This window comes from Thunnus maccoyii, chromosome 6, assembly GCF_910596095.1.
Source record: "Thunnus maccoyii chromosome 6, fThuMac1.1, whole genome shotgun sequence".
Taxonomy (NCBI): Eukaryota; Metazoa; Chordata; class Actinopteri; order Scombriformes; family Scombridae; genus Thunnus; species Thunnus maccoyii.
Genome location: NC_056538.1, coordinates 2977958 through 2995430, shown reverse-complemented (window position 1 = coordinate 2995430; position 17473 = coordinate 2977958). Strand labels below are relative to the sequence as shown.

The following is a 17473-nucleotide window of genomic DNA, read 5'->3' as shown; positions in this document are numbered from 1 at the left end:
TGTTTTTCTGTCTCCTCTTTTAAAACACTAGTGAGTCAGAAAACACATCTGCAATATATTTGGGCAGAAAGTGCAAATGGAACAAGATGCATTAAGACAAATAGGGGAAAACACTACTAAAATACCCAACTCAAATGGAAACTTTGATTATTTATTTATTTTTTTGATTAATGTTTTTGGTCAGGAAGAAGTTAAATTACTGAAAAAACTTACTGGCATTCAACTAAAATGAGTTTAGTTTCAAAAGTATACTACAGAACATGTAAAAGTTACTGAACTGTTTAAAAGAAAAGAAAAAAAAAGTTTTTGATGTTTAAAACATAATGTAAATATGACAAAACAGGCCGATGTGTAATATATGAGGTATGTCTTATAGACCGTTTCCTCTCTAAAATGTAAAATGGCTCATGCTGAAATGTGCCAGGCATACTATAAACTGGTAGTGAGCAGGTAGAGAGGCCAAGAAGACATAAGGATTATGAAAAATGGCTTCCTCAACATAAATCTCTCCAGATTTCTCTTAACAATCTGTCTCAGTGATGACTTTTACATCAAACCATTTGTGCAAAACTCTTCTCTTGAAATTCTTTTTTCCTACAGGCCAGTAACAATAGTTACATTTTTTGGAGGGATTTTCCCCCATTGCACAGTTTTTGTAAAATCAATTAAATGACACATTATAGCTCCAGTGGTGTCTCTCTATGAGCGTAGTTGTGTTTTTTTGTTCAAGTGTTGATCATCTGTCTCTGAGATGCCTGTTTCCACCCCCAATACCATGGAGGTGAATGATTTCCTGTGATGGTGTTAACTGCTTTGAAAAATGACAAAGTATGACATCGCTTCCCAGAAAGACTGTCCCTGTTTCTCTGGGAAAGCTACAGGACACAATGAGACTATTTCTTTAGTAGACAGTAGTTCCAGTAAGGACTGTTCAACACATTCTCTGGAAAAAGATGTTTTTGATATTTTCAATGCGATGCGTTGAGCTTCCGTTCAGCCTCATCATATTAGGGTGGGGGCACAAATCTTGTTTCATTTAATTGAACTGATCGTTTAATCTCTTAAACTCCCCAAGGATGCCAGCGTCCTTGGTCAACATTACTGTCTTTTAAAGGCTGTAGCAGGCTCAGTTTTAAAGCTGGAGTGATGATTCTGGTATCATATGAAACTAAAAGACCTATGGCATCCATTGGTACATGTCATGCTCGCTTGTCGGGAAGGGAGCTAAATAACGTTCAAAAGTTAGGCTAAACTTTGGCAACCTCAAAGGGGTTGACTTACCTCTCACAGATATCTGAATGAAAATGGGTTCTGTGGTTACTCACCAGTCTCCCCTTTACAGATATGCCCAATTTATGCTAACCCTGTGCAGTTTTGGGCGGAAACCATGCAGTTTATTGTACGCAGTATAAATGTGTTATTTTAAACATGGTGTATTTGAATATTTATGCATACTGGGGTCCCTAAACAGTCTTGGTCAGTCTCATAATGTTCTAAGCCCTTGTACACTCTAAACCCTAACCCAAAATTTGAATGGGTGCCTCACCAAAACACATTATTTTTTACTGATTTATGACTAGAAACACTTGACACACAATGTTGAGCTGCATCTCAAATTAACCTTCAGGCTCCAAGCTTTCAGAGGATGTATATCACTTATATGTGGCATATACTGTTGACCTGCTATCTCCCGCTAAAGATCCCCTGTCCCCCCTAAAAAAAATGGGTCTATGGTAGGAGGGGGGAGTGGAAGAGGTTAATAAAGAAGAAGAAAATAAATGCTAACTAATCTTACAGTGATGAGAGGAAAGGGAACTTGTGAGTGCCACTTTTGATACTCATCCACGATCAAACACAGACTCTCTCTCTCTCTCTCTCTCTCACGCATGCACGGACACACGCACGTATGACTACACACACACACGCACACACACACACACAGTGAGAGACAGACAGGAAGTTGGGGAGGAATTCCCAAGCGGACATTTCTCACGTTCCTGCAGTGATTGGAAACACACTCCAGTAAAATGGCGGGAGGACATAATTTCCAGGTGAGGAGAGAAAGGCTGTAACCTCTTCCCTTCTCCCTCCATCTCCCCAACCCTGGCACAAACAATATCCTCCTTGATATTATCCATCTGCAACAAACGCACACACACACACACACACATACGCACACACACACACCTGTTGTCACCTGGAGGGGGTTGGTCTGTAGCCGGCTAGCATCAATACACAATGGCTGCTTCTGTAGTTCGGCGGGAGCAGGTGAGCAGATAGTATCTACGTAAATGTGCGCTCAGACACACACACACACACACACGCTTTCATACACGCATGCATGCACACACACAGACGATGAGAAAGACGCACACACACACCTGCTGAGGAAATGAGCCTGCAGTAGGCCTCCACCTGGTCAGCCCCGAGGTGACACGGAGAAAAACAAAAGGAAGGAAAGAGGCAATGAAGATAAAGAAAGAAAGAAAGGAGTTTCAAAAAGGAGGCTTTTTGAGACAGAGAGAGCAGTGAGGTTTTCTGTTTGTTTTTCAGCCGAAGCATTTCATATATTTGATATTTTTCATGCTAAAAAAAAAAAAAAAAAAAAACTCAAAACGGTTTTAATGTTTCCCTCTAAAAGCCTCTGAAACGGATTTGGTAGAAACAATAGCCTGCAGGCTTCAACATATAATTGATCAAACAAATCTAAAAATCTAAAACAAGAGAGCACACAGGGCAGCTATTAGTCACACTTACTGGTGTCATGACACACTGGTCTTGGACTTTCCATGTTTACATGATGTTGTAAGATCAGAGGGGAGAGTATATTGCCATTATAGAACTGACTTCAATAACAGTTTTTCCCCATGAGTGCCCCTGCTAAAATTTCACACGATCATTATATCAATGAGCTGCTAATGAGTTTCACTTGCACACTGTGTGAGCTCACAATCTACTTTTCCATGGAATTGTTTGGAGTCATCCTCCCTCTCTTCATTCCTCAAAGGACATCAATGTGAAAGCTACTCTTATAAGAGCAGTGTGCGTAATGTGTGTGCGTAGCTCGTGTGCGGTTGAGCAAGCAGCAGAAAAGTGAAAGTGAATGTGAGCGGAGCAGAGGAAAAGGTTAGCAGTGAGTTGTCAATCTGGTAGTAAATGTAAAGTACAGGTACAGTGTGTCAGTTAATAAATGCTGCAGCTTGTCAAGACCAAGAAAAGTCTCATCTGTTGTTTCTCAAACTGCTGGAAAAGCGAGGGGGGGGGGGGTTAGCCCCGAAGTTAGCGACAATGGGTTAGCCTAACCTGATCTTTAAGGTGGACCAGCTATTCTCATTTTAGTGTCAGTCTAACCTGCTCCTACTGTAAACAGAGAACTACTGAGTCCCAGGTTTGGGCCAGAACACCCTTTACATACTCTGATTGACACACTAGCTAACAGATCTATCAGCAGTAGCTATTGACTGCACAATAACACCAACCCTGGTAACACATTCCAGGATACTTTCCAGGATTTTTTTTTTCTTTTTGTTTCTTTTACTTACTCACATACACTTCTATTCATGTACAACAACAACAACTTTATCATAGGTGGAGAAATGGATACAAGAGATGTGCAAATCCTCTGTAGGACACAGAATATCACTTTTGCTAATGTAAAACCTTGTTACACAACAAGCATTCAAGTCAATCTACAATCTGCTTTCTAAAATCTTACTTTAAGTCTTAGAGAACAAATACAAGACACAAGCATTCTTTTTCTCATCGGTTCCCCCCCTCCCCACTTACACTGAAAAAAATCTCAGAATCACAAAAACGGCTGAGAGCTCCTCTTCCTCTAAAACACTGTATGAAGAGATTTATCATTTCAGTCACACTGAGAGACTCGGAGTGTGTGTGTGTGTGTGTGTGTGTGTGTGTGTGATGTAAAGATAGTCTGAACATCTGTGACATGAGTCAGATGCTGAAGGAGTCAGATGCATATGCTGTTGAGTGCATTCTCCTTCTGTCCTCTATTCATTTTTTACCATACTTGCCAGTGAGGCTCAGCCGCTTGCTGTAATTATCTCTGAGTCCGTGTGTGTGTGTGTGTGTGTGTGAGTGTGCGTGCCTGAGCGCATCAGATGTGATGTGATGCATTAGCCATTTCTGATGCTTAGGTGTAAAAAATCCCATTAGAGTGAGCGGGACGGCAGATCGATACCTTACGGGATCTGGAGCAACGCTGTGTGTGTGTGTGTTCATATGTGTGTGTGTGTGTGAGTGTGGAAGTGCTTTAACACCTCTCAGAGGTGGATTAGTGCGCGACAGCATGGAGACACTGTCAGACAGGGTTAGTGTCAGAGAGAGAGGGGGAAAGGAAAGTGTAGAGTTGGAAAGAAGGAAGAGAAAGAGGAGCAGATGGAAATAAGAAAAACAAGGAGGATGAAAAGAGGAAAAGATGTGTCACTCCTGATGACAATGTGTTGTGTTTGTCCCTGGTGATTTTGTGTGGGGGGAGAGAGGAAAAGAAAAAAAAAAAAGAAAAAGGAAAAGAGCAGGAAAAGAATAAAAACAGATAGAGGAGGGAGATGGAACTGTTTCAATGTTAAAACACTACAGAGATAGAGAAGCCTGTGTATTAACCACTGTGTGTTTTTGAAAGGCAAGTCTCACAAGGATGCAGGTCTGACTGCAGTTTTTGCCTAATATACTACATTCCATCACTAACTTAAAGGTCATGCACACCCACACAGGTGTTTTCAGTTATGGCTGATTAGAACTGATGGTGGGCAGAGCTGTGCTGGGAATCACACAAGGTCACCAAACTCCACAAACTAACAAGAATGATAAAGCTGGAATTCTAAGGGGACTTTAAATCATCTGTAGTGCTTTCATATCACTATGTCAAGATAAATATTTAGAAATACACGCTGCCAATAAAGAATATGTGCAAATTAAAAGATTATTTCACAGGGTTTGACTGACAAGAAAAGCAAACGACTAGATAACTGTAGAGGGAGTTGAGTTAGCAGTTTGTAGGGAATTTATTCTCGAAGAGAAAAACACTGAAATCTGAAAATCATAACACACACACACACACACACACACACACACATATATATATATATATATATATATATCTCACTAGTGAAGCTTGGAACCTGATCTGATGCTAATTCATGAAAAAGTCAGACTTAAATCCAAGACAAAACCAGGTCCATGTGTCCATCAGACCCAATTCAGGTTAAGGGCTCATGTAATATTATTTCTATTGATCCAGTGCTGCAGCTAATGATAATCTTTATTATTCATTATTTCAATCATTCATTTACTCTACAACATGTCATAAAATAGTGAAAAATCCCCATCATAGTTTCAAATAGCAGTGATGTTGCTTGTTTTATTTGTCCAACAGAGCTTAGATCTTAGAAAGATATTCAGTTTACTATGATGTCAATTATTATGATGTTTTGCTTGATGGATGACAATAAATCTATTACTAAAATTGTTGTGGATTCATTTTCTAGTGATCAACTGATTGATTAATTGGATAATAGTTTGATTGAGAGATGTCATTGTTGCTGAGATGATTGTATAAAGATGAGACTCGTTAGCGCCTGTGTATCAGAGTGTGTGTGTGAGGCCAGTGTACGGCTGTTCTTGTACTTCCCCTATTACACCCCCCCCCCCCCGACCTATATGAGGTCATGGGAATAAAAGGGTGGCATCAACAGCAAACCCCACCCCCCACCCCCCCCAACCATCACTGGGACACACCACTGCTCCGTAACACGCTCTACACATTCAAGTGTGTGTACGTGTGTGTGAGTGTTTTCACACTGGAGATGAGCATGAAACATCACCATGATCCTCTGTGTCTCAACAACTGGTGCACACACACACACATAAACTACATTCATCATGTTTTCCTCTCATTTGCAATTAAAAATACATACATCTATATTCCTGTACACAATTATGAAATCACTGGGAAACAGAAAGACATGATTACACACACTAACACTGCTTCTCTCACTTTCACACACACACACACACACACACACACACTCCATTGGGTAGGCGGCAGGGTGAACGCGTGGCAGATGCCCGACACATTGGTGTCCGTTCAGTCACTATAAAGAGCAGCTGCTCAGTCTTCACTGCCCTCTGGCACTGCACACACACACACACACACACACACAGTCACATGGATGCACAGGCACACATGCACTTGCTGTATAACACTAATGCTGAAGGGCATTCCATCTCTCACAGATTATAAGTGCGCCAACACAAAAACAGACAAACATAGAGAGAAAGAGATAACGGCAGCACAAAAGCCTGATCAGCACTCACCCATATCAATCCATGTCACACCCTGATCTCTCTCAGTCACGCATACAGTCGCCATAAATCCCTACATGTGGCTAAACCATTCCCGCCCTGTAGTCCCCAAAGCCTCACACACACACACACACACACACACACACACACGCAGGCAAACACACTTCCTGAACTCTTAAAAGTGAGTGAACGATAAATCTCAGAGATGTTAGAGAGGAGATAGAAGGAGAGGAGATAGAAAATGGGAAAAAGAGGTGGAAAGGAAAGAAGAGCAAGAAATGGTTAAGATGAGTTTGACAAGCGAGGACCCTCTCTCTTTCTTTTTGACTATGGTTAGTGGTGAAACAATTAGTCAATTCATTGACGACAGGGGGCTATGTATTGATAGGGACCGTGCTGTGTTTAAGCAGCATTGTATTTAAGATTTTATTATCAGCGCGCAAAAACTTCTGATCGAGTGTGTCTGTCCTTTTAACTTCCATTGAGAAATTGATCTCCGTCTGGAATACACATCTCAAGCCACCGGGAGATATTCGAGGAATTCCAGGACAAGCAGGTAAACCATATTTAAATACGTCACTCTTCCTTACTTTGCTTCCTTTTTTTCCAGCAGATCATTTTTCTCTTCCTGATAAGAGCTCTGTGGTTTCCCTTTGCCTGATTGCTGGTGATGACAAAAACAAAAAAAGGAGCGACGGTGACCGTAGAGATCTGCTGTTATGTCCTGTCACCAACTGACGGGTCACCAAACACACCCCGAGGCGATGGACAGGATGGGTGGAGGGTGGGGGGGGAAATGGCAGCAAGGTGACAAAGGTGCCTATTGATGAAAATAAAATCGGGAGAGGAGGAATGGAGTGGGTGGGGGAGAGGGGGGGGGTCACGGGAAATGAGGGTATTTGTCTTTAAGGAAGAGATCGGATGGCCAGGCATCTTTCTGGCCTTTGCGATCACTGTTGTCAGTGTGGCCACTATAGCACAAAAATACAAGGGCCCTTTATGAGGCTGGGAGGTAATTGTGGGGTATAGGTTACTGGGGTATGTGTGTATTAGAAAAAGAAAGAGAGGCAGAATACCACAGCACAGGTGCCTAGTCTTTTAAACGGCTGCTCAGGTATGAAGAGGAGGGAGGAAAAAAGGGAGGGAAAGATGTCAGACAAAGTGTGTGTGTCTGCGTGTGTGTGTGTGTGTGTGTGTGTTTGGGGGTGTAAGCTCTCTATCCTCGTCTTTTTATTCAGTCATTCATACCCCATCTCTCTCTCTCTCTCTCTCTTTCTTCCGCCTCTGTGAGAACAATAACGCAGGGGAAAGCCCCTTCTCGCCTCAGGGTGGTGCTGATGGTGGTAAAGGGGTGGTGGGTCACTGGGACAAGGGGCACTGTGTTTGTGATGCTAACAGGTGCACACACACACACACACACACACACATTCACACTTACACAAAAGAATGGTTTTACTGAAAAAAACGTCGTAGTGCTTTCGCATGTCTGAGTTAGTCAAATATCAATCGTATATACTACATCATTTGAAGAGCGCACACAGCTGTGTATTAGTTAAATGTGTTTTTTTTTCAAACTTCATACATGATTGAGTATGCAAGTTTAAGGTTCTCAAAGTTATGTTTTTCTATCCTATATCCCAAATCATACCTATGATTCAGAGTAAATACATGCAAATGTCAGCCTGGAATGAAGCAAAAACACATCAAATAATTCAAACACTCTGGTGTGACATGCACAATGGTCTGCAGCAATGAGTGTAAAGCAAGCAAAAACACTCAAGTGGCTATAAATCATTAGAGCCTATTGCAACACTTGACTTTAAGTCCACCTCTCGCCTCCTGCATTTAGCAGCCTAATATAAACAGTTAATAAGGGCTTTATAGCACACTATAATGTAGATGCAAGCAGATGCAGGGACACTTTCATGTGTTTATTCATGTACAGTACTAAACTAACTTCTCCTATGACAACATGATATATATTATTACTACTGTGTTTTACTCTATTGTCATTCATTATCTGTTTATACAGCAGCAAACACTTATGAGTTATAGTAGTTGACAGATACATAAATAAACACTTAAATCTACTGTCTCTCATTCAAACAGGAGTAACCAAATCTTATTGGCTACACTAATGAGGACATGTGAATGATCATAGAGGTTTGATGGCTATAAGTACTTAACTTTTTTAATGTGGCATTGACATGCAGCATGCAGCTGTTTCTTATTATTTCACTTACTTTCAATTCACTGCTATTAACATGAATTGAAATTAATATTAAAGTTACTGCTTCATACTGGTCTGGATGTCTATTGTTTCCTACTTGTGGCTATAAACTTCATTTATATCTGCTTGTTTTAATTAGCTTCAATTGAGTGAATAGTGGATATTAATATCTTACTGCCTCAGTCCTGTTCTTATGCATGGATTGCACATTACTTTGAAAATGCTGATTGTGCTGTTATTGTTGTTATGTTGTTTGTGACTTTGTGAATTTGTGTCACTTTGTTGTTGTTGTTTTTTTTTTAGAACATCTTGCCAAAGGGGCTGCAGTCAAAAATCTGATGACTAACATATTTACAGAAATGTTGAACATGTGGGTTTTCCTTAAAAATAAATCAATGAAAGAAAAACAAGATTTTCAGAGAAAATGTCAAGATTTAACTTTTCTGAGACAAATGTCAATCAAATCATACATGTATCAGTCCAGAACCTGCATGTTGAAAACCTTCAAAACATTAGATTCACACACACACACACACACACACACACACACACACACACACACACACACACACACACACACACACACACACACACACCACAGACAGACAGACAGTGAAGGTAACTGAGCTGTGATAATGTGGGGTGGATGTGGCTAATGGCTGATAGCTGCTGATCCCACACTGATTAACTCACTGCTTTACAGGATGCTGCTAATGGACTGACACACACTAGACCTAAGACACAAGGGCAAACATTTAGTATACTCATACATGTCTGTACACATACAGGTCAACCAGAGGAAAAAATAAACACTCACATCAACTGACATCAGATTTAATCAACCAATACTGACACTTTTTTGTTTAAAGCTCTTGATATTAAAGCTCGGTCTCCATGACAAACCGTTCCTAAAACCTGTCAAACATTTACAGTTTCCCAGAGAATTTTAAAAATTTCAGATGCCTATATCGGCCCTCGGGGTTGACCAGTCTATCGGTCTAACCCTAACACACACACTCTAAAAACAAAGACCAGTGCCAAAGTCTAGTAGCTCTCTAAAGTGTCTTCAGCGTGTTGTGATAAGCCAGCTCCATCTCGTCCTGCCTGCTCTGCTCTGCCGCCAGCTAACACACTATCACTGATTCACCGCCACAGATAAATCACACACACACACACACACTCACGCACGCACACGCACGCACACACAAACAGATGGAGACAAACAGTGAGGCCGAGACGTGGCGACAAAGACAGGGCCATAACGCTGAAGATGACAACAACAAAAACAACAAAATGGCTGACGTTACAGACGGTGTTTTGTTGTTATTTCCTGTTGTGGAGCAGGGTGGCTTTCTTTGCAGAGTCAAAACACAACTACAGTACTGTGCAGAGGGATTGAGAGATTTATCAGTGTGCACACACACACGGAGACACACGCAAACACACAAGCAGGTAAGATTAAATACTCTTTCTTTCAGTCTTGTAGTGTTATCTCTCTTTCAGGTCTGTCTCCTTTTCTTTCTTTCTTGATATGACCTCCTGGGCCACAAAATGCCACTGTGTAGTCTAGCTGGGACTGTAGCCGCCTCTACACACACACACCCCACAGCAAGGCTTGGGGTGCAGATAAGAGGTATTGATAACAGCTACACATTGATCCTGTATATTGTGGCTGGGTGGAAAGTGAGACAGTAGCTATTGCTACTAGCTCCTCTGTCCCATCCATAGAGACAGATCTGCTGAGTCAAGAAGGCACGACTGGAAGCACTGTATGTCATACAGTGTGCTCGTGTGTGTGTGTGTGTGTGTGTGTGTGTGTGTGTGTGTATGTCCCTGCAGACGGCGTCCCATCACCTCGGGGAAGGCAGAGATAAGCAGAGTGTATGGGCTGAGATAAGATGGGAGCAGACACTGGGGAGACTGACTGACTGTAAGTGAGTCACTGTAGGGAGAACTGCAGCTTTATGGCCTCGCTGGGCCTGAGGACTGAAGGAAACACTTTTATTCCAACACTTATGGCTGGAGACAAGGACTTGGGCTATTATGTCAGAAAATGTACACATTACATACAGTACATGTGGATGTCAGAAGCAGTTTGTGTGTGTCTACAGTTCTGTAGTACAGTCACATGAAGGCACGTGTGAATTTATCATGTATGAAACACCGTTTCACATGTGATAAACAAACATGATTTAACTACATGTGGTTATCAGACATTTCATCTGTGAAGCAGGACATCACATGAGAAAATATGAATTTCATTCTGTGTTTTTGTAAATGACATAAATTTCACATGTGACATATATGAAACAGCTTTCACATATAGACACATTTGTCTTTGAACATTTCACATATGAAAAGTGTCATATTTTATACTGCATGCAAAAAAAAAAAAAAAAAATCACTTTTTTTAAATTTAAATTGAAACATAATTTCACATGTGATCAAGTCAATTCAAATATGATTTATGACATGTGAAACAGCATATGTGGTTTTTGGACATTAACATGATAGAGATTCACGTGATACACGCACATATGGTTTTCAGACATTTCAAATGCGGACTATAATATTTCATGTGAAAATATATCACATGTGCTTTTTTGTGCAAGGAAAACCTACAATGTACGATCAGACTGATATATTATGTGAATGACACATGGTGTGATAGAGTATGTAAAGCCAAAACCTGTTGTAATTACTTAAAGTCAGACTTAAATATTATAGATTAAATTAGTTAAATTAGTCAACGTTATCAATATATCAAAAAAATATCAATTTGTCCTGATACAGTATATGATATCCTATACGTAAGCAAGATTAAATATAAAATACACACATTAATTAATGAACAGATTTCAACTGTTATACATTACATCAGACTAAGTTCTGATGTCTATTCATCACTATATGAAACGGTCTGTATGTGATATTCATGGGAAACCACTAAACATATCATTTAGTGACATACAAATGAATATATTGGAAGGTCCTAAATATTGGCACTAAACCTGTCACTGGTGGCTTTAAGCCCAAAAATGTTGCTGCTATCAACCTTGAAAATCTACCATCAGTTAAACCCAAAGGTCAACTGCATGCTCAGAAATGTGTCAACCTCAAGTCAACAACTTCATGTCAGTTATCAGCTGTTTCAGTATACTTTTTACCAGATTTGGAAATGCATAAAAATACTTCATCTTGGTCAAATTGAGAGATTTATTGATTGTCTGCAATGTCAATCCAAAAGAAAGATGGCCTCTGGCCTTTAAAGCTGATATTGGCAAGTTCTGCCACACACAGGCGTGTTATTCTGAGGGTGAGACAAAAGTGATGTGTGGGTGTGATAAGAGGCGGCGCCATGGCAGTGGCAGGACACAACACTCAACCCTCCCTACGCACACACACTGATAAGCATCACCTCCATCCCTCGGCCTGGCTCTGTCCTTCTTTCTCTCTCTGCTCTGAATGAGTTAGTGAAGAAACTGAAAACACAGGGGACACTGGCTGGAGACAGAGGAAGCACAGATACGATACTGGGCAGACAGAAGGAGAGAGATGAAGGCGGAGGCGAAAGAAAGGAAACATCTGAGGAGCAGACGCAGGGAGTGCTGTAGTTTAACAAGTACAGGTGGAAGTAAGAGTTTATCCAACTGTTCCACATAACTGCACAACTTCAGTCAAAAGTCAGCACAGCCTTTCCTACCAAACAACTTCTGCAAGGCCTCATTCATTCTCCCACTACCAAGGTTCAACCAACACATTTTGAAGTGCAAATAAGGCTACAAATACATGTATATTTTTAAATGAAGTTTCCAGGAGCTGATTTCATATCTGAAAATTTCACAATTAGTGAAATTTTTAAACAATTATTGGAATCATGTTCCAAACTTTTTTAATCATAGAGCCCATAGAGGACAGCCTGCATGAATGTATGTGTGAATACAGGCTTTTCAAAGGGCAAAAAATAATATTTCAGATTTTATATGCTACCAGCCAGTATTTGATAAGTTTAAATTTACATGAATTAAAACACAATGAAAAACAATGTTTCCAAAATCCTTTTTCTTGTTGGAGTGACATATATGGAGCCTGGGGTGTGCCAAAAATAGAAAATTAAAATTAAAATGATTTGTTTTAGAGTTATTATATTAAAATACTATTAAAATATCAAAAATAATATATTTTATTTTCTGTATGTGCTCATTGGACTCATGCTTTAACATTTACAAAACATTTTATGATTTAATTTTAAATTGTAATTATTAACTCCTTTAAGCACAATAAGGAAATATACTGGCAACAACTGGTAAAAGTAACTGGAAAATGTATTGATCTTATTTTTTTATTTTTTACTCTGGGTTTGTTTATTCATCATTAAATACAAATTTAAATAATCAATTTTCTAAAACCTTCATCAATGTATTACTGATCAGAATTAAACACTGAAAAAGACTCCAGATTCCATACAGCAGCTCCTGGATCAGAATTTAAAATATGAAACACAAAACTCTCAAACACAACCCACATAGAAAAAAGAACAAATACCTACTGTATTTGTGCAAATCCAGAACAAAATGTAATCAATCAATTAAGAAATAAATATTATATAAACAATCAACCAGTGTAAAATCCATCATATTGGAGATGGATGGATGACAGACTGATGTTAGGTTCCAAATTAAATTGTGGTAAACAAATGATGGTCAAACCATATCTATGTTTATCTGTTGACGATTGTGTGTGGTGGAAAGAAGTTCTTGGTATGTGTTGAAAAGCAAAGAAAGGTGGAGAAGAAAAAACATTTATCAGATATGTGAAACTATTTGTGACACAAGCTGTAAATTTTTTGACACCCGGGTGAAAGGGCTGAGGAGTGGCTATCTGTCAGTGAGGAAGCAGATCAGATGAGTAAAGTCTCTGTCACAAGACACAGCAGATAATGCCACAGACGCCACAGTCACTCCTCTATCTCTTCTATCAAACAAAAGGCAACAGGATATAATGTCAAGCAATAAGTGATGATTTCCTTGCCCGCTCTGGCAGTAAATACCCAGCATACTGTGTGCACACATACACACACACCCTCACAAGACCGATGTAACAGCATTATACCTTGAGAGAAAACAACATATTTTAAAGGGGAAATCCTCTCATCTGTGTGTGATTGGATTACTTTAACATTATAACCAGATTAAAGGAGACATGTAGAGTGCCATACTATCAAAATCACTTGAAACCAAATCCATCCTCTGCAATGGCTGATAGACTTTACAGACCTATTCAGACAATTACAGTAGATCTTCTTACAGAATAAGGGCGCAGCACCCATAACAACAGGTTGGAAAAAAGGGGGTTGCTACATGTGTGTGGGGGCATCCTCATTTCTGTATGGTGGGGGGAGTGGGAGGTAGCAAAGGTGGTAAATGGCTAGTGTCAAAGACCCAACTACTCTTAATCAACTTGAATGGAACTGTACCAATGACAGACAAAGGAAATCAAACCTCTTAACTATTAAACTCATTTTGATTTCACAACAGCAGAATGATTCTTGTTTTCCTCTACAAATGTTATTTGCCTATGTAGTCAAAAATGAAGCTTGTTGGAACATGTTTTGTAGGGATGCAGAGGTAGCACTTGTATTAAAAATGTCTTCATCTTCATCCTTAAATCGTCAAAACAGAAACTGCAAATTCATCAACGTCTCCTTTGTAAAAATCTGGGACCACTGCTCCATGTTGAGGCTAAATTGACCGCCAGGATGACCTCCCCAAATCTCCAAGTATTCCTTTAAAAATCAACAACTGGATTTGGTCAACCCAGACAACTTGCACATGTTTCTCCACAGTAACCTCAGTCCTTCCCATCAGGAAGGTTATACAATTTGAAGCAGATGAGATGATACTACTGTAACTGCCCACTACAGTTATACATTTAATCATCAAGTTCAAAAAACATGAAGCATTAATCTAATCCTTAGGCTTAATTTATCAGTAAATATGGTTGAGGTCATTATAGGACATGTCATTTGACAATGCCTGACGAAGATCCATGTTAGATCTACGTTGCTCTCTTAAATTAAATTTGCTGGGAGCTATCAGTACAGAATGTGGATCTTTTATCTGATTTTTGCCTTCAGCTTGTTTTTTGACCTAGCACCTGTAGAAGTTTTTTTGGATATGTGTGCCCCACACTCTTTGTCTTTAATATAGGAAGTCTAACGGTCAAGAAGAGAAAAATTAGCAAACGACACTAACTGCTACAAGTGTCTTAGACTTGCATTGTTTATGGACTGTGCAACATCTGATCTAATTTATTGTAATATTTCATAATGTCAAGTCTGTATATACAGTAGACGTACATAAGCATTACTCAAACATCAAACATGGACCACAAAGACAGCACCACAACAGAATCTGACTCAAATGATGTGATAGCAATAATGAGTAAATATGACCAAGGAAATGGATACCAGTATGAATCGGCAGAAAATAAGACACATTTTAACCGACTACTTCAGACAATGAGAAACGTCAATGAAGTAGATGCAGGAGAGTGAAACAGAAGAAAGCTGTATCACAAAGCAGCAGAGGTGGTGTACACACAGTAGTAAGGTAGAAGAAATCCGTGCGGTTTCCTACCTGATCCTGCATCCATGATGTTGGACTGTCCTCGGCGATCAGCCACCAGCCGTGACGAGCCGGGCATGCTGACTGGCTCTGACCGCACCGGCTGGATCCTACACACACACATAACATATGTACATTAATGCAAACACACAGAAATACTCATACAGCCACATATTAGGGCCTAAAACCCTGTTTGACTGGATCTGGTCCCAAGAAGCCATAGAGGCAGATTTGGGTTGTTGTTTTAGTGATTAAGTGTAAGGCTGCCTACAGGAGAGGGATAATTGTGGTGAAGTATATGATTATAGGAATATTATTCTTATACATGCTCTTATTAGGATAACTTTTGGTAAATTAGAATGAACACCACCTAATCTGCAGACCCTCTTTGTGATTATGGCTGATAACATAATGTGTACTTCTACATCAAGATCTAGGCCAATGCAGCTCAGATTGTTACCCCTGTGTGCATTTTTTTTTGATAGTTTCACAGTACCTGAGGCTGTGCAGGTCCAGGTCGTCCGTGTCAAAGTCCAAGAGAGGCTGCTGGACGTCAGTGGGGCCCTGGGACTGAAGCACTGAGGAGGAGGATGAGATGACTGTGGTTTGGCCTGAAGGGTGAATCGTCTTAAACTGAAACTGGGGGCCCATCCACAGGCGCCGGTGGGGCCCTGTATGGGTCACAATCTCCACCTGAGAACAGAAAGGTAAAAGATGGTGAGTTCTAGTCTTCCAAATAGCCTTTGACAAAACTCTTGGAGAGACTGCGAGGTCTAATTTTTTGGCAGAAAAAGGGTACAGGCAGTGAAGATTGGCTATCAGCAGGTTGAAATACAAAACATCTGTATCACTGTTAAGATATGTCTGAACTCCACTACTGATGCATCAGCAGGACAGAGCACTGGCAGCTTGTTTGAGGAGTAATCATCAGTGGATTTGACATGGTGGTTTGGCATCAATGTATGTGCCGATACTCAAACACCCCATGCAGGACTCAGATGAACTCACTTACATGACATCCAACTAAAAGCTTGCTGTGCTCCTGCACCACTGCAAGTCTGACGATGATGTCAGAACTCGTCAAGGTCTTGTGTGTGTTGAGAGTGTTGGTGGCATGATGGGAAGTCTTCCCGGGGGGTTAATAGAAGTGTGATATGAGCAACAGCATGGCAGCAAGGCTGAGATGAGGCCTACTGGGAGAATAAGATGGCGCTGGCATGGCAGGCGGTCCATGGTTGCCTGAGCTGAGTGGCACTAATGTTGGCTGAAAGTAGGATAGGAAAGGGCTACGGAGTGGGTGACTCATAAACATTGGACTATTACTGCCTCCTTCGGTCTCCATCTCTTCTTTGCTTTGAATTCACTGACTAACAATTTCCTGCCTTGGACTCCCACTTTTCACTGCTCTCCCACGCTAAGTCTGACTTTTCAACTCCCTGCAGCACTTAACACGCCTCTTGGTGTCTCACTGTTCACATTTCATTATCTTTATTCATGTACGGGTTCATCTCTCACCTCAGCCCATCTCTAAGCTCACAGTCTCTCTCCACTCTGGCTGCCAGGTGCCAACATCTCTGACAGGAGAGAGAGCTTACACTCTCTTAATTCATCTGTGTGTCAGTGTTTATACACATATATATGAACATACACATTTAGATATATATGGGCTGTCACAGCTGTGCAAATTAGGCCACATAAGAAGGAAGGAGGATTGTCACTTTGTGTGTGTGTGTGTGTGTGTGTGTGTGTGTGTGTGTGTGTGTGTGTGTGTGTGTGTGCTTTGCCAGTTAACACCATCAATGTCACGCCCAGCCGCAGAACTGAACAGCTGCCAGTGCGTTCTCTTTGCAGTGGGTTGGAAGGTCCAGATGTTACAGTCCAATGGCGACTCCCAACCCCCTCTCCTCTCTGTCTCACGGACAGAAATGGTGACATGTTGCCTCAGATGTTGCCTTTACAGTCTACAGTATTGTCCAATGTCAATCTCAACACGATAACATGCTCAAATGAGGACTGCATATCGTATTTTCAGTTTTCTCTTTGAAGGTATCCATGTTATTGCACTTGGTTGGACAAACAAAAAGTGAGGTTCAACTTTTCTTACTTACTATCACACCTCTGCACACCTGGCCAATGGCTGTATAAAGTGGGTGTGAATGTCTATTTCAGAAAGTTACAAAGATTGTTGGACCCAGCCCCTTTCAGATTCTGCCGTCAGAGTCAGTTTCAGATGTTGTTACACAAACTGAAAAGCACATAGGCAATATGTATCAAGGCTGTAATACTTATACCG

General features: G+C 40.6%; 1 protein-coding gene across 6 annotated transcripts in view; it reads right to left on the bottom strand.

Annotated features, from left to right (window-relative positions):
- The window catches only part of bcas3 (BCAS3 microtubule associated cell migration factor), a 361503-nt gene that overhangs the window by 217599 nt on the left and 126431 nt on the right, over positions 1-17473 (bottom strand). For all 6 annotated transcript variants that reach the window (XM_042413571.1, XM_042413572.1, XM_042413575.1 and 3 more), the window contains 2 exons: positions 15677-15873; positions 15193-15290 (listed from right to left, as the gene is read on the bottom strand). In XM_042413571.1, the coding sequence (XP_042269505.1) occupies positions 15193-15290; positions 15677-15873 (295 nt within the window). The remainder of the gene's footprint in view (positions 1-15192; positions 15291-15676; positions 15874-17473) is intronic.